This window comes from Seriola aureovittata, chromosome 15 (assembly GCF_021018895.1).
Source record: "Seriola aureovittata isolate HTS-2021-v1 ecotype China chromosome 15, ASM2101889v1, whole genome shotgun sequence".
Classification (NCBI taxonomy): domain Eukaryota; kingdom Metazoa; phylum Chordata; class Actinopteri; order Carangiformes; family Carangidae; genus Seriola; species Seriola aureovittata.
The window spans coordinates 6,457,854-6,483,337 of record NC_079378.1 but is presented as its reverse complement, the minus strand read 5'-3'; the positions used below and the strand labels follow the sequence as shown (position 1 = coordinate 6,483,337).

Here is a 25,484-nt window from a genome sequence, read left to right as displayed (position 1 = left end):
TTGAATGTGAGGGTAGTTATTGGCAATTAAATAGACCAAAGAGACTTTATATGCTCACTTTACTGTTCCCTTTAGTACAGCACAGTAGATAGGTCTGTTGGTTAAACCGCCCCCTCTCTCATTGCACTCTTGTGCTCTCTGCTGTCAGGTTGATGAACTGCAGCGGTTATATATTCCATATCCATCCTGTCTCTTTTTCTTTTTTTCCAGGGTGGATCTCATCGTGCGTCTGTGAGCGACGACAAGGATCCTTTCCGTTTCCGTCACATGATCGCGACAGACTCTCTGCAAGTCCGTGCCCTTGCAAGTAAGTCGACAAGTATAGAGTTACTTACAGTAATTTTAATCTCGTTTTTGCAATTCCTCAAGGCAAAAGAACACTTCAAGGACTGATTGGGCCTCTCAGAAAAGCCACTAAAATTGCTGCTGGGATCAGTGGCGGCTCAGGGATCAGTCGGTATCGGCGCTTTTGGATAAATATGACTCACTTCTTCACATTTAGATTGTTCATTATCTGCTAATTAGTTTAAAACATGTATTGGACACGAAATTAAATGTTTAGACAAAACTCTTTGAAGCACCATGTGGAGACTCCGGGCCTGAAAATTGATTCAGTCAGTCAGATGTCTCCATAATGAAAGTCTGTTCAGTGGGAAAAGTTCTGAAGGGATTTTGGATTCATGCATGTGCTACAGACTGTGTTTAATGCAGAAATAAATATATTACACGTCATTTTGTGAGAAAATGTGTCTGAACTAAGAAACTTGAATTTGCACTGAAAGTCTCTTATTAATGAAAGTTAATTTATTCTCACAAGCAAGAAATTGGACATTATAATTAATATTTTGGCAATGCCTGAACTGAATTTTTGCTCCTTTCTGCAGTAGATTTTCTCACCACTGAACGTGCTCATAAGCCCTTAACCATACTGTTCTTTAGAAATGTATTCTGCACTTTTATGTTGAGGTCATTGCAAAGATCATTTTCATGTGAGAGTCCATCACCCAAACCACAGACGTTGTTTCTCATGACCCAAATCATTCTGACTGTAGCTTCAAAGCCCCCCGGGTCCACTCAGTGTAGCGTTTTCTCTCTCCCACAGAAAATAAATGAAAACCTTTTGTAAACAAAACCGATAAATACCCATTAGTAGGTCTGCATGCCTCCTATCTCCGTCTTAGATGAACCTTAAATCAGCCTCTGGCAATTCAGCTCGAGTATGACCGTTTATCTGCCTAATGGCTTGTTGTTAAAGGGAAAGAAATTGATGATAGGAATTAACTGAATGCTTTTATAAATATAGATCACATCTCTCCTGTCTGCTCCTGTCTCCCTCTCTCAGACTCGGAGGGTACAGCCGTCTGTGAGATAGTTCACACAAGATCCGAATCTGAAGGAAGACCAGAGAGAACCTTCCAGTTGTGCTGCAGGTATGATTTATATTTATTCTAACTGTACGGATGTATTCAAAACCTGTGAACTGAAAGGTATATGACATTCCCTCGCATATTATTTCTTGTGTTGTGTTTTTGTGTGGTTTGCAGTTCTCCAGACAGTAAGAAGGACTTCCTGAAAGCAGTCCACTCCATCCTTAGGGAGAAGCAGCGCCGCCAGCTTCTTAAGACCGAGTCTCTCCCGCCCAACCAGCAGTATGTCCCGTTCGGGGGCAAACGCCTGTGTGCCCTCAAAGGAGCACGGCCCGCCATGAACAGAGCAGGTGACAAAGCTGTAGTATATCTTCTAGTTTACGTTGGAACCAAGAACGAAGGACCAACATGTCGTGCCAATAGCTCTGAAGACTTACATCGTCTGTAACAATGTTTGTACCTGACACCACCAAAATAAAATGAGGTGTCCCTTTTTTCTTTTTCTCTGTTCAGCTTCGGCTCCATCTCGAACGCTAGCCCGCAGGAAGCTGGTGAGGAACCGCTTCACCATCGATACCGACCTGGTTTTCCATGGCAACAACAACAACAGCAACGATTCCGACCCCTCCTACCCTTCCTCCTGCTCGCCTCTGTTCCAGCACGCCCTCCTCCAACCCCACAAACCTCAAGGAGAGGACACAGACCGATGGGTGGAAGAGCAGTTTGACCTCGGTTGCTACGAAGACCAGGGAGAGGGCATCGGCGTGGGGCAGGTGAAGGAGACGGACATTTTAAGTGACGATGACGAGTACTGCAAGTCTGTCCGAGCTGCGTCGGCAGAACCGGCCGACCTGGAGGGGAAGATGGAGGGACTCGACCTAGAGGGCGGAGAGGTGAGGAGCCACAACCTGAACGGACAGGTAAAGACTCGAGGTGAGATCGCACAGAGTCTGACGCAGGAGGAAGTTGATCGGATAAAGCACGGTGATGGTTCAGGTGCGGTAGACTCCTTCACCGCCTGTGGTGTCTCTCTGTCCCGCTGTGCGACCCCGACTCTAAAGCTTGCTCCGCTGAAGCAGTGTGCTGCGGAGGAGGCCACAAACAACGACCATGACGTTGTCTGGGTGCGACGGGACGACTATGCTAACGGGTGCAACAGTGACGTCTTCTGAAATAATAATAATAATAATAATGATAGACAACAAGATGAAGAAAGGAGATGAATGGCGGTTTCTTCCACTTAAGAAGTGCGAGAAATTGGGGGATAGAATGGATACAAGCTTTAAATTTATAGAAGGAGAACACTTGTATAGAAGGTATTAAACCTCAGCCAGTCCTCCCTGTGTGACAACACATCCCTCTTCTTCCCACCTCACCTGCATCTCCCCTATTCAAACAATCCTAAAGTACCGAAACACCGAGTGAGTAAGGAAAAAAAAAAAGGAAAACCTACTCGGCTTCATTTGAGGAATCTTGAGACCTAGAGATTCTCATCCCGAGCTGCTTCAAAGGGAACTAGAAAGAATACAGAGTCTTCACTGTCTCGGACATACACCCAGGCATTTCACGCACCTGTGGAACCGTATGTGAACGTATCAACAAGACGGCACTGCATGCACACGCAAGTAAACAAGCCAGTGTGTTGTTTTGTCCACTGTAAGTGCATAATAGAACACAGAAGCACAGAGACTCTAGGCAGCTACCGTTCCATGCACACGTTGTACTGAAGAGACGTCATCGCTGAACTGTGACCTTCTGGCCAAAAATGTCTATTTTTCAACACAGGAATGTGGGTGTTATATTTTTCTGACTCAGAAACTGTGTTTGTATTTTAACACTCAAGGGCTGTGTGTTACTGAACTTCTCTTCAGGGGCTTTTGGCTTAGCGACTGCTGTGGAAAAGATGGTGAGACCCGACTAGCTTTATTGTGCTTTTTATTATTTTTAACTTAATATCAGCCGCACATTGGTGTATAGTCAGGAGTACGATAGTGCCGTTAACATCCTTGTATAAAAAAATGTTTTGAAGCTCACTTTTGCCTCCTCTAATATCCTTTTAAAAAAGATAGTTTGGACAACAGATAAGTCTGCCGATTCTTTATTTAATTATTGCATTTTTACTGTCATTTTTAATGTTTACACCACATTCAGCTGCCCAGTGTTACAAACCACCGTTTGTGTGTTTGGTGCCAGAAACAGGCTTGAGAGACCCAGCTCCTGTGTCCTTCACATGAAGGTCCAGTCTTAATTTTCGTTGCCCCGAATAACATGACATTCTTATTTTGATGACCAGTGTATGATCATAAATATACTGGACCCTGAGGCCAAACTCTCTTCATGCTCCATGTCCTTGATAAATAACAGAATATTTCCTACAACAATCCTGTTTTACTTGAATTTTCTTTTGACGTTTTTGAAAACCGGTATCCAGCAGAGCCATGTTAGAGACTGTACCGTAACTCCAAGGACAAGAGCAATCATGCAGTCCGCCTCTGACCCATTCAGACATCATCCTCTGGTCTCTCCATCATCCTCTGACCTCTGTCATGTCGGGCAGCATCACAAACCACAAAGAGACAGATTTCACTCCCTACTTTATTTCCACTCCACCCCCCTCTGCTGCATTTCTTCTCCTGTCCACCAGGCTGTGCTGCTTCACTATAAGTCATCGTCACAGCAACACACTGTTGATCAACAGTCATCACACCTTTTAATGGATGTATTGAACATGCACTTAATACCCAACTGTGAGGGGAGGGGGAATCTGCGAGTTCCTCTGATGCAGAGAGCGAGGAGAGTGGAGGGAAATGATACACTTTGGATGTTTTTATTGGGTTTTTATTATGATGCTGGTTTCTTAGACTTTAGTTTACTGGGAGATGCGGCCCAGTAAGGACGTTCAGACTGTGAGGTACAATCAACTGGCCTTGGAGGAAAATCCTGTGAGAACCCCTTTGACTCCTCCCTTTGTACTAAAACTGTGTTCGTACATAAAAACTGTGGAGTATTATCATTTTTATGTTAAAATAAATTTTCTAAATTTAATTTGTGTGAAAGCGATAATTATTTTTCATTTTTAGTGGTGAGACTATTTTTGTTTCCTACTGCAACAATAACATAAAGCTCAATAACCAACTTTTCTCTCTCACAGGGAGACCGAGGGGTTTTCGTAATCGTCATAACCTCCTTTGCAGAGGTTATTGCAAAATCACATTGAGTTGATGAAATAAAAATGATGGATGCCAGATCATTTTGCAGATTCAGTTTCAGTCGGAAAATCTATTGTCTCTGGTTTAAAGTGTAGAAAAGAATAAAGGATCCGATGCTCTCTTGATTGATTACTGAACAAATATTTTGAGGGGGATTTTATTTAGTGAAAACATGGTGTGGTGTAAGATAAGACACCACAAGGAAATCCCACATTAAATAAGGCACAAATATACAGTTAGATAAGACAAAATGTCTTTGATATTAAATTTGCCTGACCAGAATGGACCTCATTTTATCACTGTCCATAAAGTAAATAACCAAATATGTTTGTTTTGAAGTGAATTCTTTAATTCAGTAATTATGCAGCACCAGCAGACATTTACATGTATGGCATTTCCTGCTCAGTATTCATATCAGGTTAGTGTGGAGTGAGGATTGTTGCCGAAGGAGTCCTTCTGGAGAGGCTGGATGGTCATTTTCCGAGTTAATTAAGTTTGTCTATAGGCTGTTTGTCAGAGGTCCAGGTTGAATTGGCAGGTTTTCTCAGATCATTTGGCTCCCAGCCTTGCCAGAGTTCACAAACATTGTGATAAACAAAATGTCAATTCCGACGTGGTGCAGATTTTTGCTTGAGGAGAGTTAAGACTTTTGAGATGACTGGCACCAGGAGGTTTTGCCTCCTCCTTTTCTTTTTTTTCCTTCAAATGTCACAATAGCAAACAAGAGTCCAGGCTTAACAAACCTGCTGCATCAGTCAGTTTAGTTTTATGACAGTCCATTGACAAAATAGAATAATGATAATGCAGTGTTCACGCAGGTGTCTGTGAATGTGTTAGAGCACATCAGGTGACGTTCCCATGTCATGTAACTGTCTTTCAGCGGTCCTGCGACTGGAGGGGAGCGCGTCCAGTGCTCCAGTGAGATAAAGACCTTGTTTGTCTGCAGAGAGAGATAATCTGGCATCTGCCCTGTAACCTGAAGATTATTCTCTTCTCATCAGGACCGGTGGAGTGAACCACTGCCAATCCATCTGCTCCTTAATCCAAAGCAAATTGAGCCAAAGTAGCCAGAGACAAGCCGAATGAGACCACGGGTACTTTCAGCGTAAAGGTTCATCTGTCCGGTTAAAAAAAGAAGAAAAAAGCAGGTGCCCAATATTTGGATAAATAATGATGACAATAATTATAATGATAATAAAATAATTATTTTCTTTAGCTAATATATATTTCCAACCATTCCTACTTCAAACGGTGCAAATCTGTTTTAGGTGCAGAAAATAGTTTATTTTACTATAGGCCTACATGATGAACAGCTGTATCCTTAGCCAAGCACCTGAATGCCACGTGGTCCCATACAGGCCACAAACGCCTAACATCTTTGAGTACTAGAATAATGGAACAAAAACGCTTCATTTGACGCCATTTAAAATGTCCGTTTCCACAATCCCAATGTGACCAGGTGTAGGCTGTTGCTCAGGTTGCTTTTATTTTGAAAAATACCACCGGAACTTGATATGATTTTGCATCGCTTGACACTAATCCTCGCACTCTCTCTCTATCTGCTGCCACCCCGGAGGCGCATGAACTAGTAGTAAAAGTGGATGTGTTCACTCTGGCTGACTTTCTTTTTTATTTTCTGAAGCCAGTTTTTATTTTGAAGATGCGACTTGGATCGATTTCATACAGGAGAGTTGGATTCATGTTATTATAGATCCTCATCTTTTTTTTTTTCTTTTTTGTATTTTCTTTTTTTGTGATTTGTTTGGAGAGACGGAGTGATGATGGCAGAGTGGAAAGGATCGAAGTGGGAATAAAACTTGCGCGCTGCTATGGCACGTCAGGTGTTCCGACGCTTGGGTGGAGGTCGTGTCTCTCTGTCATGGTGTCAGCGTTCGCGGTGAGTTCCCCTGGAGCACTATGGAGGAAAGAAAGAGACTTTTCTTCTACCTTCTCTTGGCGGCGCAGCTCTGTCTGAGCTCGGCACAAGTCCTCAGAATCGGTAAGCGCAACAGCTGTTTACGCGTGGTGATGGTGGTGATGGTGGTGGTGATGGTGGTGGTGATGGTGCTGTTTCTCTACCTGTGTCTGAGCTGGTGCATTGGAGTGTTCCCATTTCAGACAGAGACAGGAGAGCATGTTAGATGTGTGTAAATCACTACACCCAACTACATCCTATCCCTGTGGTCTTGTCTGTGCTTTTAAACTTTTTTTTTTTTTTTTTTTATTGTTTCCTTTCATCAAACATTTGGACAGCGGTTGTAATCCCCCGAGTATCTGCCCAGTGGTACTTTTGCTTTATATCACACAAAATGTGATTATGGGATTACCTGTTCCTTCCATTATCTGAGAGGTTACACTGTCACTGTGAGTTGTATGTCAGCACAGTCAAAGATAACCTGCAGCAAAGGACAAATCCACTTCCATACTGACTAGACACACACAGTCATGTCTTTCTGAAAGGAGAAAAGGTCTTTAAAATAGTCATTTTTAATCACTGTAAGGAAAATCTGTGGTGGATCCCTCTTGTATTTTCCCTCTTGGCTCATAATAAAAACACTTACTATTAATTAATCACCTAAAAATGCTCTTGATGAAGGGATTTTTTTTTTATGCTTGTGACTCTAAATCATCATGGGAACTTTCAGCATACTTCACCATCAGGCACTGTGTCTGAGGCTCAGTCCTCACGCAGTAGCCCATCTTTGAAAGTGTCTTTTAAATCATTCAAATTTCAATCTTATTACAAGTTACAGAGGACTATGATTGCTTATTGCTCCACACACCTATAGACACACAGGCAGGTGAAAGTAATAGATTATTGATTCCTCCCTGTGTACTCCTCCGGCCTCCACAGACTCCTGTTGGGGCAGATCTCCACGAATGCTGAAACCTATCCATCACTGAGATGAATGTAATGCAAGCAGTGAGGGCGGTGTAATCATCCTCAGACCTGCTGTCATAGGCCGCGCGGTGGTGCTAAGAGGAGTGAGAGAACTTCACCTAGACTTGATTAGACAGGAGGAGGCTGGTGAGCGCTGTGGGCTGTGTTCATTATCTCAGCCTCTCACTTTCAGGCTTTGAGTCGAACAGTAATATGTGGCTCTAATTGACTGAATAAATGAAGAATTGGTGTGGAGTACCACCTGTTATTAACTCGGAAGGCCACAGGCTAGAAGAGGGTCACACGCAATACTGGTCCTGGATCAGCAATATTTTTATAAAACTCTGGGATATATAGAGGTAATTTTCAAAAATGCACAGAATTGTATTCGTCGTCTTCACAGCAGGAATCATGGGGTTGCATTTGTAGGTTGGAGTTTTTAATGCTGTGACAATACACAATAATGTATCTGATAATGAAGGTGCCATAGCCTACATGTATCGATATGCAACTCTTATAATACAACATGTAAGCATAATTAAAAAATGTCAGTGTTTTACGAATTAAGAATTAAAGCATTATGGTCCTATAAAGAATTTAGAGTCCCAGGTTGTGAGTCTACATTTCGCTTGCCCTTTCAGCTCGGAGGTGGAGCTTTGGGTGGAGTTTCTGATGAAGTGAACGCCACCTCTAGACATGTTTCAATAACAATTTGATGTCTGATATTCTTTCTAGTTAACAGCTATTCTTTTCTCCCCTCATTGAAAAATCCTGGATCTATAAAAATGCTAATTCAAAGCGTCGAACTGCTTCAAAAGTTTAACTGCTGGACTCAAGACGTCTCCTAATTCAATGAAAAGTCAGTTTATACTTAATTGTCAGTTAAAATCATCGATCCATTTCCTGTCACTGAAACATCTTGACACACATTTTTGACCTTTCAACTTTTTTTTTGTTAACCCTCACCCCAACCCATCACTCTTGTGTAAGTCGCCCACTGGACCACAGTTGTATGTATAAGTCTCAAATTTAAGGTGAGTGCAGCTTTTTAGTGTCAAACTCTGCACATACGTCATTCTGCACAGTGAAGGTCAGGCATCTAAAGTGAAGTAAACAATACATAAAAGACATATCTGAGTGGGGCGGGGTGGGGGGGCTTCGAAGAGGAAGACTGATATTGACACTGACGTTTAAGAGTAAAAAAAAAAAAAATTAGATAACAATATTGGTTGATGTTCATTCTTTTTTGCAATTCCTCGCCCCTCATCAGCTGATAGTGTGCAGCAACACTGATAGTATCTGTGTTAAGCTAAAATCCTGTCTTTTTATAAACTGATACTCATGAAAAAAAAACTCTGAAATAGACAAAATAAAGTATTTTCTATATTCTCATGATAACATCTTGACGTGCGCTCGCCCATGTGTTCGATCCCTCTTTTTATTTTTTCTTATTTTTTCTTTTTTTAGCATGGACAGCTTTTGTTCACTTTATCTGCTGAAGTCCACAGTCGCACATGCAGAGATTTTCTGATCGGGAGTTTAGCTCTGGGTCACACATTAATATTCAGGAGACATTCAAGACCAATACGTTCAGCTTTGATGGTTCAGCTCAGACCTTTAACAACACAAGTTCCGAAAATTCACGCAACTCTAAGAGATTTACATACATACACGCTTGTCGGTGTGTGTGTTTGTGTGTGTGTGTGTGTGTGTGTGTGTGTGTGTGTGTGTGTGTGTGTGTGTGTGAAAGAGAGTGAGTAAAATCATAGAATTGCAAAGTTTGGCTCCAGGTGGGGCTTTGTTAGCTGCAGGATCACCTCAGGACTATGTGCTTTTCTGCCTGTATTTATATGCTAATTTTTTAAACGTTTTTTTAAATGTTAAATTACTTATAATTCCAAGATCCTTCAGAACTCATTCATGGTATCATTGTAAAGATAACACTCTCGAGGATCATTCTGCATGTTCTTCTTACTCCAAGTTGGTGAGGTCTTAAACTCAGAAAAAGAAGCCGGATTCTGTGTTTTTTGTCTTTTTAATTTCATATGTCAAATACAATAAAACATTCATAACATAGGCTACTCTAAAAGAGTGAAATTCACATGATCTCTTCTTCAACATGTCTATAATGTATGTACCAAATTTTAGGCTGATGGACTGAAGTGAGTTAAAACTTAAGAGTGCAGTACTGAGCATCACCAGCAGGCTGCCAAGGCGCATTACATGATGTTGACCTAGAAAAATCCTTTGAGATTCTCGTCTTGTGTTGACAGGACGGCATCGCATCATTTCTGCAGATTTGTCAGATGCACAATCACGCTGCCAGTCTCCTGCTCTACCACATCCCAAAGGTGTGTTCTGTACTGAGGTTCACCGAACTCACTACAAACTGTTTGATTCGACTTTTGCTTTGTGACATGGAGCGTTCGTCCTGCTGGGAGTAGCCAGCAAATTGTGGTAAATTGAGGGATGCATACGGTCGGACAGGCTGTGACATTCAAACCATGATTGATTGGTAGTAAGGGGCCCACAGCGAGCCAAGAAAACATTCCCCACACCATTACACCACCACCACCACCAGCCTGGACTGTTGGCACAAGGCAGGTTGGGGCCATGGATTCATGCTGTTAATGCCAAATTGTGACCCTCAGCAGAAATCCAGATTCATCAGACCAGGCTTCGTTTTTCTGTCCTCAACTGTCCTTCGTTAGTGAGTCTGTTCACACCGCAGCCTCAGATTTCTGCACCTGGCTGACGGCAGTTGAACCTGACACGATCTTCTGCTGTAGAGAGTGGTTATCTGAGTAACCGTAGCCTTTCTGTCAGCTCCAGCATGTCTGGGCATTCTCCTCTGACCTCTCTCATCAGCATGACGTGTCGGTCTGCAGAGCTGCAGCTCACTGGATGTTTTTTTGTTTCAGACACTGTTTTGTGTGTGAGAATCCCAGGAGATCAGCAGTTTCAGAAACACTCAAACCGGCCTGTCTGTCATCAACAATCACGCCACACTCAAAGTCACTGAGATCACAACTTTTTTTCTCCATTCTGATGTTTGATGTGAACAGTACCTGAAGACCTCCTGAGCTTTACCTGCAGGAGTTTATTTATGGCACTGCCGCCACATGAAACCATGAATCCCATGATGGTTTCCTGCTGCTTACACGTTACATCGAATGGCCAATTTACTACATGACTGATCAAATCATTTGTCAATCCCTTGAATTTGTCCGAACCGGCTTTATTTAGGATGTGTTACCCCAAGAAAGGAAACTATGAAATCGAGCTCCCTATATTCCCGATGTTGTTACTTTCCTCGTACATGAGCTGGTTTAATCAGACGAAAGAAAAGAAAGAAAAAGAAAACAAACACAGCACATCCTAGGGAATAACAAATACCAAGAGTCAAAGTGTAAAGTAGGTTTTCTTTTAAAAAAAAAAACTGAAAAATAATAGACTTTTCCAAAAATGGAAAACGAATACACGGCAAGTTGCTTTTTTATTGGACACAAGACATTAACCTTTACCCTCAGAAATTTTCAGTATAGGCTCCAAGATCTTATCCAAACACACCTCGTCCTTCTTCACTATAAAATCTCAGCCTCGCCAGATGAAGTGTGTGAGTCCATCTTCCACACTCGCAAGATCCACTTTTTTTTTCTCCTTTTTTTTCACCATTCCAAACAAAACAGCCATTTTTATATAGTTATTGGCCAAAGACAATTGGAGCTGGTTCCAAGAATGGCTATGAGCGGATCAGGTTCCCGATGCTTCCAGAAAGCCTTGGAAAAACAATGAAAAATGCAAATATGTGTAAAGTCTGCTGCATGACCAGAGGAAATGTGTTAAATTACTGATCCATTACAAACAGGTGAAACTTCAATAACTTTTTCCGGGGGAAATAGAGTCTGTATAAATAGTATAAGATTATGTTTGACAGTGACAGAGTCAATAACGTGTGTACCTCACCTTTTAGCTCCACAGTCAGCTTGTCCGCCCACTCCTGTTTAAGTCCTGCTGAGTTCTATTATGGGGGGATCTGAAAATAAAAAGCGAAACCGCCCAACAAGTAACAGGATCAAATTACCTCCGGGGACTCACGCTCGTCTATGATTTTGGATGTTTGTTTTTTGACCCACAAATGCTTTTTTGCTGCAGCATTAAATGTTATAATTTCATATCACAAAACACAGAGTGAAGTATTAAAGAGAAGAGTCCAAGCTTTCAAACTAGTTATTTCATTAATATACTCACATATGAAAATATAACTTTATTAATTCAGTAATATGAAAATTGTGAGTTTATGACTTATCATAAGCTCATTTCTGAACATTATGGGGTTAAATCGAGTTGCTTAAATTCAGCTTGAGTTGTAGCCTTCATTTAAAAAAAAAAAAAAAAGCGAGCCTGCTTGAATTCATTCATTAGTTCCTTTCTCTCCAACAACCTTCTGGCCATTAGGAAAACGAATAGATCTCTCTTCGGCCAAATTGAGAGAGTTTTGGAAAGCTGGCTTCACTTCTGTCAGAGATGCACAGATACACAGTGGAATTGGCTGCCTCGGTATCGTTTATCGCGCTGGCAGAAACCCAGGACTTCTGGTTGTGAGGAACGAGAGAGGGGGAGCTTCGGTGTGTGTGTCACGGAGTGGCGTGAATAACATTGGTATTCATTTGTACGTATTGATCCCGCGGTCTCATGGGGCTTTTCTTGTGATGTGCAGATTAAGTTAAGGCTGGCGAGCGAGACGGGAGTCGCTTCTATCCGTCCCTTTCTTTGTCTGAGTCAGTGGCACCTGCGTCTGTCTGATTTGGGAGCAAAAGAATAAATGAATTTGGAACCTGAGAGAGACTCAGCCTGAGAGGAACCTGTGTTCTTTTGCCAGCATAATTGCTACTGTAACACATACTGCTTTCATGGTACAAAGCCAGTGCCGAAATGGGAAAAAAAACAACTAAAAATAATTCCCCCCTTTTTTTTTTTTTGCTATTACTCAAGTGGTAATACAAAAAGAGTCCTGTTCTTCAGAGATGCTACAGTTGAGGATAATTATCTTATAATCTTTGCTGAGTAAGCCACTGGCTTTCAGAGAGAACTCCCAGTCCTTTTGGTTCCTTCATAGAGTCACATTCAGTTATTTCTGCCTCTGTTTTCTCTCAACTTCTCCTCTGTCTCTACATCCCTGACTGCATTTTCACCTTGTTTGCCCATTTAAACGTCTCTTTTGATTTGTTGTTGAAAGCAAAATGTTTCCCAACCAGAACACCAAGGTACTGTGACATGTCTTGTCATTCATTTTGACACCTGAGACCCTTTTTTTTTTTTTTTTAACCCTCCCAGATGTGTTTCCTCCTGCCTGTAGCTACATCACCTTTGTAAAAATGCACGGCAATCCCTGTTGTCAAAGAGCGACGCACCGATGGCAGTTAGTTCCCTGAGAAACTCTCTTACTAGTCCAGCTGAGCGACGCGTCCGTAGCTAGAAAGATCTCATGCACTGAATGGCAGCGTGATGTGTAACTGCCCTCCATTGAAATGTAATGCTCAATAAAAGATGACTCCTCTCTCTGTTGTGTGAACAGCAGTGGGGCATGGTGGTACAATAATTAGGAATAAAAATCGCTGCATGCTAATGCACCTTTACAGCGCTTAATCATCAATTCATAATTTTTTTTTTCCTGTGGTAGTCTGGTAGTTTTAATGATGAGAAAGCGGACAGAGACTACAACACAGAATATCAAAGCCCCCTCTAGACACGTCTTTGATTGTGTTGGGTATTAAAAATGTGCAGGTAATGTCTGCGCAAATAGCATGTTAGCACATGTCGTTATTTCCAATACAAATATACATCTTTTTAATTCTGGTGGTTCATGTCATCAAAACACAAAGCCCAAATTATCCGGTGTTGGTCCCTGGACTGTGATCTTTGTTCTCCTTTGTTTATCACACCCTCCCCGTCCCTTTTGAACCTTCTAATGAAGAGGAGGCACCATAAAGCTTAAATAAGTGTTAAATAACACATATTAATCACCGCTGAGGCAAATGGAAGAACTTCGACTTTATGTTTACACTCATCCTCAATTGAACCGTAATGAGCTGGCCCTGTGCTTTAAGCAGCCTCAGTGCATCCGGAGTGTGCTTGTCTTTTATGCAGATCAAAAATACCTGCAAACCCCAGACGCATGTTAAAATGCCTTTATGGAGTCCTGTGGGTCCTCTGCAACTTTTAACACCCATTTATGCTGTCTTGTAGGCCAGATGGATGTGTGTTCCTGAGGCAAATTATTCCTCATTATTTGAGAGCCGAATGAATGCTTTTAGTGCTCTGCGGTACATTAATTCATTTGCAAGGAAAAAACATACCTTGTTTTTTTTTTTTTTTTTTTTTCCCTAAAATGCCATTTTTATGACTGCAGCAGTCACAACCCACAGTGGAGGGAGTTCAAGCTGCTCGGCGGGAGGGAATGATGCATGACAAATGTAAAACATAATTATTTGTAATTAAACAGTTAAGTGAAGGATGGATGATGTGCACACACACACACACACACACACACACACACACACACACACACACACACACACACAGGCACACACAGGCACACACTCTAACAAACATCTTTATCTCCCCAGCGGGTTGTTGAAGAGATTGATCAGGTCTGCATGACAGGTTGGAACAAAGCTCAGATTTGTTCTTCAGCTCTTTATGCCTCTGTGCCGGAGACAGCCGTGACCGGAGGCATTATGTGTTCGGGTTGCCCATGCTCATGAACGTGATATATCAGGAACGCCTTGAGGGAATTTCATTGCAACCGGCACAAACATTCACTTGGACTCAAAGATGAACTGATTAGAATTTGGTGGTTAAAGCTCAAAGGTCAAGGTCACTGTGAATTTACTAAACATGTCTTTGGCCATAACTCAAGAATTTATGTGCTAATTATGACAAAGTGATTAGATTTTACCTCCGGAACAGTCAGCTTCACGTTGGCATCATGTAAGTTTTGCTATGGCTACATAGCCAGTGTTACACTTACCAGTCTGACTCGGTATCAGAAAGTGATGAGACAGGCCGACCGCTCCGGAGCTAGCTGGTTAGCACGCTAACTTCAGTAGAGGAAGATAAATGATAGAAACAGAAGCAATACAAAAGGGTTGCTTTCCACTGCTGGAGACGACTCTTAGTGAGTAAAGGGATGAAGTTTGATGCTGAACTCAAGCAACGTTTCTTCTAGACTGCTAAGTAAACAGCTGCTAATGCTAACGTTAGCTATGTAGCAATAGTGAAACTTTAAAAATAGCTGCTTTAATACCCTCACAAATCTTCTCTTGATATATTATGTGAGTGTGGACAGGCATGATATAAACTGCAGCTTGGCTGGTTAGCGGTAATTCGGCTTGTGCTGTGTGTGCCGCAGCGGGCAGATAAACAACCTTTCATGCATCCGTTGTACTGTACCACATATAGAGTTTTATGGCACTGTTTTCTTCCTGTTACAGCTGAGCTTGGTAATCACAGTAATTGCAGAAGAAATCATATTTTTATGTTAACAGACAAATGGTTCTTGATTATAGTTGCTAATAAGCTGCTGTTTCATTACTAAGGATTTAAGACGTCTTTAAAAGTTCTTTTTTGTCTGTGTGTTTGTGTGTGTGTGTGTGTGTGTGTGTGTGTGTGTTTGATGGTGCTTGTAAATAAATTAATATTTCTTAAGAGCAGGCATAGAATATGAAAACTCTACTGCTCTACCACATTTTACACTGAATGTGTGGAAATGGAAATACTGGAGGGCGCTACAAAGCACCAGTTACAGTAATACAAACCCTGAACTACCTCACAGTGTCACTCCAGGGGCCACGAGCATTAGAAGCAGTGAATACATTGGCAGTATTGTAAATTTTGACCTATATTATGAGCCATACCAGCCTATTAATTAATGGGGCCAGTGTATGTTTCTGATCTCATGAGCATTATCATTCCCTCATTACCCTACAGCTTGTTTGGCAACAAGCAAATGTATTTACCTGTGCATGAATAACATTATGCTTGTAGAAATATTACGTTAGCATATACAAGTTGTAGAAGTTAGAAGTCATATACTGAGTCTACAGTTGCAATTGCAAGATAACCATTACCTATCACACTCAAAGATCTGTGCATGTACTGTATGTTAGAAAGGCTGCATGTGGGTGTTTTCTTATGGCAAGGCCCTATTTGAAATATTAACAGTTTCTGTGCGTGTGCTTTCTTTTGCTGCTTCATGCTTCACTTATGGTAAACAGTACATCTGGACTAGAACCAAAATTAGAGTAAATTAATGCAGCTGCTGCAAAAGAAAGGCAGGAAAACACTTTACTACACTGAGCAAATAGTTCAACAGACAGGCCACATTGTTTAAAATGACATCCAGCAATGCAGCAAAAAACTTATGTGTTATGCTCAGGAACCTCCCCTTAAAAATGTAACTTCAAGAATGACAATTACTTGTCCATTTAAAGTTTTTTTTTATTTGGTCCCTGTCTTGACTGATGTCACTTGACTCATATTTCAAAAGCCTGTTTTGAACCTCCACACAACTCTGAAAGCCCTTTTATTTCCTGCCCTTTCACACCGCAGGAGCAATTATGCTATTTCCATTTCATCTTGCCTTTTGAGTCCACACTTCACATTTTCTGCACTCGGATGACAAGACATTGATGAGGAGTTTCAGGGCAATTTCAGAAGTCTGTACGAACAGCATTGTTTCTTCAAAGCCCGCCGAAAGCCGGTCCGTGTGACCAGTTGTGTGTGGTATAAAAGGGAGAGCAGTGGAGGAGCAGCTACCTTTGAATCTGTATGACTTTCTCCCCACTTTGAGAAATGAAGTGTTTAGAATATACTTTATGCCTCGGAGAAAAATTGTGATGGTTCATCTTCGAGCGCTTAATATTCATCTTCATTTTGCACGCTTCTGTGGGAATCCCAGATTAATTCCCTGCCCGTAGAATATTGAAGCTGGAGGCATTGAAACCACAAATATTATCTTTTATTGTGGACATAACGCATTTATGGCTTTGTTTATGACTGGGAGATTTGGTTTGCATGAAAGTAACTATCTGAAATGACCCTCATTAAGTCAGGCTGCAGAGAACATTTGGTGTAATTTTAGATTGTGCAGACTGCTTTACACAACAAATATATATGAATGTTGTCAACTTTGTCTGGCTGACTGTTGACCTATCTATATGTCCTAACTCTTTCTGTGTGTCCGAACCATGTCTGGCTTCATTTTATCCTCTGCAGCGTCTTCTACCTGTCTTCAGTCATATAATATGATTCCATTTTCTAATAAGGCTCCTTTTATAAAGGTGTTAAAGGTTGTATCTATGTCTTTATTAGTTGTTAATAACTTTATCAACAATTCATTTGATAACTTTGTTTGATAACTTTTCAGTTGCCAGGTTGCAGACAATCCGGACCAATGTACATCTGTAAATCTTCTTATCCCCAGGCTTGATTAATAATCCTGTCGTCCTGTGGATCATTGTTCTCTTGTTGGCCTTCGTGTTACCGCTTCATCGTGCTCCAGTGTTTAGTTCTTGTTCTTGTTCCTGCCTGGTTTTATTTTGGATTCCTGGTTTTCTAAGTTTTTGTTTTTGTCATTAAACTTTATGGTTGTCTGCATTTTGGGTTCAGCTATCCTTGAAACCTGACAGATATACCACCAAAATGGGATTTTGTATAATCTGGCAACACCCAGATTTGTTTTTACTGATAGCTTTTCTCTATAAAGCCTTATTAAATACTGAATTATTTAATAACCATTAGTGAAGCCATTAGGTGCCACTTATGAAAACTTAACCATGGGTGCTTTATTAGAAAGTGGTGCCTGTAATATTGAAGAAAAAAAAAACCATTCACAGCCTGAAGTTCACTTTAGCAGCTCACCAAGGCCATGACGCCTGCTCCTCTGTTGGTGATTTCCTGTATTTTATAAAATAAAAGCAAATCCATTAGTACAAGTTGCTCTGTGCAGAGCAGTGGGATGATCATAAGCATGTGTTTGCCAAGTTTTGAACTTGTCTGTGTCCAACAACTGTTGATTTAAAGTCCAATAACAGGGTGGCATAATTACACATTCCACAAACTAAAACATTTTCAATTTTCCCTTTTATTCATTAAGTTGCTCTCGGACATTTTGGACAGTGCCTTTTTAAAACCCATCCTATTACTCTATTTGCACTAACTTCTATCTGTTCCCATTTAGCTTTTTATACTGAAACATCATAATTTTATATCCCCCCTCATTAATTTGTCTCAAGGTCATGAATATTTCATATCTGCTTTAATGTAGTATTTACAGCTCTAATTGAGAGGGTGGGTACACTCTTTCTCCAAGTACAAAGTTCAAGCGTACATGCATATCACTGCAAGGTGCTCTGGAAGCACTCATTGAAAGACGTATAATTAGTGACCAGTGGAAATGGAACAACCGTGCTTTCAGATTGAGTGTCTTGCTTTGTTAAGTTTGTGTGGTGGGCTTTGAAAGGCTTTCTTTTAAACAAAGGTGGCAGGATTTCTCAGCCCACACAGGGGCACAGCATCCATCAATTTAGAGATCTGCTATCACCACCACAGCTGCAGTTACAGTGTTTTTGCACATTGGTAGTGACAGTTATTATTATTATTCTTAAATCTTGTCTCCTGATTTTAACCTTCCATCTCCATGTGCAGGTGGTATTTTTGAGACCCGGGAAAGTGAGTTAGTGAGTATGGACGAGCTGGCGTTCAAGTTTGCTGTAAATAACATAAACCGCAACAAGACCCTGATGCCCAACACCACCCTGACCTACGACATTCAGAGGATCAACCTCTTTGATGGCTTTGAAGCGTCCAGGAGAGGTATGGAAGGATTTTAAGACACAATGTAACCCCCCCCCCCCCCCGGTTTAGCATTTATACACAGTATACAAACTTTCTTTGGGTAACAAGTAGCATGTCGATCAAGTAAAAGTATGTTAATATAATCAGGAACAGTATTGAAAGTAAAAGTACTGTGACTGTTAATAATGTTATACTTTATATCATTAGATTAGTCATACATAATGTGTAAGCAGCAATATACCGTGCTGGTTTAGATAGAACTCATTTTAACTTTCTTTTTTTTCATGAAAGGCTTCAACTAATGATTATTTTCATTATGGACTAATCTGCTTATTATTTTCGCAATAAATTGCTTGGTTTGAAGATAGTGAGAAATGCCCACACTGCTTGTTTGATGAAATTATTTATATAATTACATAATTACAAGGAAAAAGAAATAAATTCTCACATTAGAGAAGCTGGAGCCATGAAAACTTATATTTTTATGTATAGGCTATATTTTATAATACTCAAGTAAAGTTCCTCAAATTTGCACTAACGTACAGAATTTGAGTAAATGTACTTAGTTACATTTCACCTGTGGTAAAAAGGAAATATGGCTCAATTAACCCCAAACCAAATGTTAAATGATAAAATTAGTGTTGCTCAACTTTTTTTTCCATAGAAAGTGAGCCAGGTTCACCAACCTGCGATCAGCAACCGCCTAACTTTGCGTTGTTCTTCACCACCAGTGTGTGACCAGCTAGCTCTCGGGGTGGTTGCTGTGTTCGGTCCTTCACACAGCTCCTCGGTCAGTGCTGTTCAGTCCATCTGCAATGCCCTGGAAGTCCCTCACATCCAGACCCGCTGGAAACACCCGTCAGTGGACAACAAAGACACCTTCTTCATCAACCTGTACCCCGAGTACACCGCCATCGCCAGGGCCATCCTGGACGTAGTCAATTTCTTCAAGTGGAGGAAGCTAACAGTGGTTTATGAAGACAGCACAGGTAGGGCCATTGTTTTCACTGGTCAGACTCTAACTTTCAAAACTGAGTCACAATATATCATTATCTTATCTGCCATTCATTTAATGGGACATAATGAAAGGCAAACCTGATTTAGTCAGCAGAGTATATAGCAGGGTGATATGAATTTGACTAAATAAATTGCAATGTATGAATGAATTATTTTTGCTTCCAGAAAATATGTTTTACATTACAAGAAACTTTTGAGGAAGGAAAACATGATTAATGTGGATGTGATGATCAAACAGGAAGATGCTCAGAGCTTATTTCACACTGCCACAACAAGTTAGGAAAACACAATATCCGTTTTATCACCTTATTACGATAACAAATGTGTCTCGTATTGTCATATCAATATCATATTAATGTTTCACCCAGCTGTACACCTGAAGACTGTATTTAGTTAATGATTTTATTTCCCACTGCATTACTGGATATCAGCCAAAACACTACATGACATTTGAAGTGAAGAACCGATGGGGAGAAGGGGTCAAAAGTGCCGCCTTGTGTTTTCTGGACCTTACAATATATTCATATGTCATGGTTATAATTACTCCCAAAATGCAATTCTGCTTGTCGATCACAGTCACCTTCCTCATGCTGGCCAGTGAACCCAATCTGTTGGAGGGCACCGGTTCCTCATATCAAACAGCTGCCAGTCTTCCTGCCCTCTGACTTCACACTGTGTCGAGTCACACCACAACACAACATCCAGCGGCGTTCCATATAGATTACGAAGTGCCGCTGCTGAAATGTCATAGTTTATAGATTTTTTTTTTTTTCTTTGCCTTTTATTTTCAATCGGAAATTTATTTTTCTGAAATGTCATGTAGCAACACACCTGCTCGATTACACACTGTCTTGCACACACATGTACAGGATACAGGAATGTGGTGTGTGTGTTTGTTCTCCTTTGTTGTGATTAAAAACAAAGTAGAAGACAATAGGAAAAGTTAAGCAAGAGGAGGGAAAACGAATGTCCAAGACGGGATAAAATGAGAGTTGTGACTTGCTGTCGTGCAGGCCTGATGCGGATGCAGGAGTTGATCAAGGCTCCAGCAAAGCTTAACTTGAAGATCAAGATCCGCCAGCTCACACCTGGTAACCAAGACGCCCGACCACTGCTAAAGGAACTGAAGAAAGACAAGGAGTTTTTCATTATCTTTGACTGCTCCTATCGCATGGCTGGAGAGCTCCTTAAGCAGGTTGTTGTTTTCAACACATTTTTGTGTCATTTGGGGACAACACAATGTCTCTTTTTATGTTGTAGAAAATCTTCTGAAACCTATTATCTTGTTTCGGTATAGGTATTTTGTTGTGATCTAAATTGCAGCCATTAAAAGATATGGTAAATAAACCAGGATGAAATAGCACTTTCCCCTTATCACTGTCAAAATCTTTAATGGCCCACAACTTATTATCCATCACACAGATTGTTACTATTTGGGCAAAGTTACTTTAAATTAGATGGTAATGTACAGCAGTTGATAACAGACATGTTGACAATTTCTGTTGTCTTAATGTCATGTTGTTTATTTGTTGATCTATATTTCAGTTCTTGAATCATGTTTTGTTATCATTGTGGTGTGGTTATTTGTGTTGTATATGTATGTATATATATGCATAACATATTGGAGGCACCATGCAAAATAGAAATGACCAGCCGGATTACTTTGTTGGTTGTTGAAGATATGACATTGTAGCTGTAGAGATTTGCACTGGAGAACTCTTTACTTTGGAAATAAGCAACATTTATTTATTCTTTTCATTGCGCAGCTTTCGTCAATGGGAATGATGACAGAGTACTACCATTTCTTCTTCACGACTTTGGTGAGTTAGAAAAATGCACAGCTCAAGTGGTTTCATGGGAGATATAGGAGACCAAGTGTTTGTATGTAACTATAAAACCAAGCTCATCTTCTGCGTCCTCATTTGGCCTTGAACCGCCTTCTACACACACACACACACACACACACTCACACAAACTCATCCCTCCTGCTCCTCATCTCCACCTCCTCTCTCGCCCTTGCAGGATCTGTTTGCGTTGGACTTGGAGCCGTACCGCTACAGCGGGGTCAACATGACCGGTTTCAGACTGCTGAACATAGATGACCCGTGGGTAGCCTCCACAATGGAAAAGTGGGCCACGGAAAGGCTGCAGGGTCCCAAACAAGAGAGTGGCCTGATGGATGGAATCATGACTGTAAGCCTCAATACTGTTTGTATGCTGCATGCACGTTTGCGTACAAACATCTGCTGACCTTTGTCTTTGCAGGAGCTGTGTCTCAGCATGATGAAGCTCTACTCCTCAGTTACATTTGTTCCATCAGTATATCTATCCTATGTCCTGTTTATTTCTCTTATGGCATAATTTTCCTTGGGGGAAACATCACAGTCTCAACTGTAGTTCTGTATTGCACGTGGCTTTTAAAGTGTAGTGTTAGGGGAAAAAATAAATGAAGAAAAAAGAATCCCAACAACATCTTCCTCTCGACGCCCCTCTGCAGACAGACGCGGCCTTGATGTACGACGCGGTGTTCATGGTTGCTGTTGCGTCCCAGCGAGCCACTCAGATGACCGTCAGCTCCCTGCAGTGTCACCGCCACAAACCCTGGCGCTTCGGACCGCGCTTCATGAACCTCTTCAAAGAGGTCAGTGTTAATCGAGGGCTCGGATCACACGGAATCACCAGCTCGACTTAAGAAGCCCCTTTCGCTTTTCAACTTGACCATCATGCATTTTTGACGATGTGTCTCAGCTCCAGTATCCACCATGTAACGCCTCCGTGGCGAACATGATAAACTGACCACTGAGTGTGTTGTGTTACTTCATAGGACCCCTCCGACATTGGCCACGCTTTCCTTCTGAATGTACACAACATGAAAATATATACGGCATTTAAGTACGTATGGGTTGAAAGCATGTGGCCCGGCCTGACTGTCAGAGTGGATGCCTACAGACAGAAATGAGGCCTTTGATGCATGAGTGTTTTGATCTCTTAAGTCTTCAATCCAGCAGAGGACCGCTGCCTGCCATGGAGAGGGAACATTATCATTCAATCCCCTCACTCATATTTTCCTCCTCATGTACCCCCCTACAATTCTCCTCCTCTCTCTCTCTCTCCTTCTCTTTCTTTGCATCGCAGTCTCTCTCCCTCTCTCTCTCTCGTCTTTAGCTTTTCGTTTTGTTTGCCCCCGCCCATCCTTTGAAGCATCTGTCCTCCTGTGCTATTCATCACTAGATAAGAGCCCTTTTGATTGCAAGAACCAGTAATATATCTCACACAGCACTCAATTAAAATCCATTTCTGACAAGAGATCGCAGGATATAAGGACACAGCTTTCAATTTGATGACTGAAATTAAATCCTGGGCACTGTAACCTGCGTGCTCTCTCTTTCTCCTGGCTATTGTGGTGAACAATACTCTGTGTGTTTCTGTGGACAAAATTGAACTGAATTCGACTCAAAATGTGTGAGCAATTTAATGTTACTCAGTGTGCATCATTTAACGTCAGAAAAGAGGGTAATAGCCTGGGTTTTAATGTTCGTTCCTACAACAGCAAGAAGATATTTCACTTTATGTCTTTTTAAGCTCATTTTGATCGATTTTCCTTATTAAAGTTCATAATGTCTTTATTACGAGACGCGTTCCTTCCAAGAAACTCTTCTAAGAAAAAGATGCAGGAATTTTCACATGAGAAATAAAATGTGACTGTATAATGATTCAAGCAGAAATAATGCACCATACAGTAAGTAACAAATTGAAATGTTGAGTGAAATGATGCAGAAAAGGGTCTAGACTTAGAAAAGTCTAAGTCTCGTAGTGCAGCATATGAAATGATGTACATGCTCTGAGGTTAACAGGCATATATAGAGAAGCTGGGCAGGTGTATGTACAGATGTAGACATGCATAAATACATAAGACTGTTTTGAATATTAGCCTTTAGCATTTCTATATCAACTCAGATGTATTATTTGAACATACCTGCAGTTTGAAAGGTGAGTAAATGTTGTTAGTATTGCTGTCATGAACACAAACTGTCATGCATAATGAGATTGTACCACAGGACAGTCTGTAGACGTCTCCCAGTCTCCACCTGATGTGATCCTGTGAGTCTCCCAGCCGCCTGTCTGGCTTCTTCCCACCGCCTCCGTCACTTTCACTGTGCTCCAAAGCGTCAGTCAGGCTCCGCACAGACAAGGAACTCACTTCTCTCTGCATCTCCTCTCTGTAGGCACAGTGGGATGGACTGACAGGGCACATTGTTCTTAATAAGACAGATGGCCTGAGGAGAGACTTTGATTTGGACATCATCAGCCTCAAAGAGGACGGCACTACCAGGGTGAGCACAGAGGTCTGGAACAGCCAATTACACCACTCTCATGCTGCTTCCACGCTGGCTGATTCTTTCCATTAAGGCATGTGTGTGTCTGTGTGTGTGTGTGTGTGTGTGTGTGTGTATGTGTCTGTGTGAATGAAAGACAGAGAGGTACTATGTACATTTTGTTTCCTATAATTCATCCACACATTTATTATTTGGTTTACATGAATATCAATAAAGCTCCAACAACTGATTATTTCTTTCCACACTGTCTGTGCTTCACATGTCGCCTTCTTCACACTTTCAAAAGGGTATTGTGGAGGGCGGAAGTCGCCTCACGAAAAGGTGGATCAAGGTTTGTGCCAGTGCCTTGTTTGGCCCGAGTGTTTGTTGTTTGCCTCCCCTCCCTCCTCTCCTTTTTTTTTTTTTTTTCTCGCTCTGTATGCCGCGCACCTCCCCGCTCCTTGCCTTGTCAACCTTGTTTCTCTTCACTGATTCTGTGTACAGCAATGCCATGTACTGTATTTGACATTTCAGTTTTCCCCGTGTTTGGGTCCAGTCATGGCGCTGACACTTGTCAAAACTTCATCAGCAGTGGTAGAAAAAAATATGAAAGTCCTTCTTGTTTGCGTAGTCATAATAATACTTCCACTAGGAGTGAGAGTAGAAAAGCCCTGCAGTTTCACTCAATGCAAAGTCATTCAGCTCCTACAGCTGGTGGCTGTGAGTAATAAGACAGAAAGAAAGAAATTTATCCTGCAGATCCTTCACTTTCGAAGAGTCCACTACTTATAATGTGCTTTACTATTAGCCTGCCTTCACACTTTCATGGAAATCTTACAGGCTAGCGGTGTTTAATTGCGGCCGAGAGGGATCCAGTTAGCAGAGGAGACGACAGCTTAAAGTCGGGCATCAAGCCTTGCCGCGAGAGGAGCAGATTCCCTTTGTCGGCGTTTCACTAACACACGGGCCAGTGCACAAGTTAAATGCCCACACCAGTGTGATTACATGCATCAAATGCATCAAATCAACCCTGTTCTTTTTTTATCAGATCATCCCTGTCTTTGTCAGTCACTAGCAGTGTTCTCACTGACTTTAACTCCTCTTAATTAAGTCTCACAAAATATACAGTAAACACCAGTGACAATTAAATACTCTGCTTATCACCTTGAAAGCAATAATGAATAAAAGAACCAATGTTGAATTAATTCATCCCCTCAAACACACAGACATGTATGTGGGCAGGCAGCAGCTGTCAAGGTGCAGAAGCATTGATTTATACTTTCATTTTTTAATTCCATTCAGTACTTTTAGCCCTCAAAAGCCTCGCCTCGGAGGAAATACCACTGTAGGGTTGGCACATCTGCAAAAAAAAAGAAAAAAAAGAAAACGTTTGACTTTATGGTCATGAAAAATGAATTATCAGTCCGTAGCACTTGTGTTAGTTCTTGGGCACTGGAGTGTTAAATACACTCTGAAGAGGATGATGGGACTAAACAAAGTGAAAGTCTCCAGGGAAATAAGTTATTTTCTCTTAAAGTTGTTGACTTTCTGGAAATAAGTTTTTTTTTCTTCCCCCCTCTCAGCTTTCTTGGCCGGGCTTAAGTGTATCTCCCGCTCTGTTGTAACGCTTCTCCAGTCTGATTTGGTTCTGGATGGAGATGAGCTTTAGGATTCATAGATAACATTTTACTCCCAGCATATGGGAGAGAATCCCTGTCAGTTTTTATAGCACACTTTGTTGTTGGGAGCTGCTTTGGTATACGCATGATAAATTTGCAAGGCTACCCGCAGTAAATCTGTGACTTAGGAGTTTAAAAGATGATGACTGTATGCT

General features: G+C 41.3%; 2 protein-coding genes across 8 annotated transcripts in view; both read left to right on the top strand.

Annotated features, from left to right (window-relative positions):
- The window catches only part of LOC130182387 (rho guanine nucleotide exchange factor TIAM1-like), a 54,967-nt gene extending 50,555 nt beyond the window's left edge, over nt 1-4,412 (top strand). For all 4 annotated transcript variants that reach the window (XM_056397280.1, XM_056397283.1, XM_056397281.1 and 1 more), the window contains 4 exons: nt 211-307; nt 1,343-1,430; nt 1,545-1,717; nt 1,881-4,412. In XM_056397280.1, the coding sequence (XP_056253255.1) occupies nt 211-307; nt 1,343-1,430; nt 1,545-1,717; nt 1,881-2,539 (1,017 nt within the window). In that variant the 3' untranslated portion in view covers nt 2,540-4,412. The remainder of the gene's footprint in view (nt 1-210; nt 308-1,342; nt 1,431-1,544; nt 1,718-1,880) is intronic.
- Nucleotides 4,413-5,881: 1,469 nt separating this feature from the next.
- The window catches only part of grik1a (glutamate receptor, ionotropic, kainate 1a), a 33,066-nt gene continuing 13,463 nt past the window's right edge, over nt 5,882-25,484 (top strand). Inside the window, exons 1-9 of one of the 4 annotated variants that reach the window (XM_056398434.1) lie at nt 5,882-6,575; nt 18,168-18,335; nt 19,049-19,306; nt 20,348-20,529; nt 21,101-21,154; nt 21,357-21,527; nt 21,832-21,975; nt 23,561-23,668; nt 23,958-24,002. In XM_056398434.1, the coding sequence (XP_056254409.1) occupies nt 6,494-6,575; nt 18,168-18,335; nt 19,049-19,306; nt 20,348-20,529; nt 21,101-21,154; nt 21,357-21,527; nt 21,832-21,975; nt 23,561-23,668; nt 23,958-24,002 (1,212 nt within the window). In that variant the 5' untranslated portion in view covers nt 5,882-6,493. The remainder of the gene's footprint in view (nt 6,576-18,167; nt 18,336-19,048; nt 19,307-20,347; nt 20,530-21,100; nt 21,155-21,356; nt 21,528-21,831; nt 21,976-23,560; nt 23,669-23,957; nt 24,003-25,484) is intronic. The other 3 variants (XM_056398433.1, XM_056398436.1, XM_056398435.1) reach the window with 3 other exon arrangements.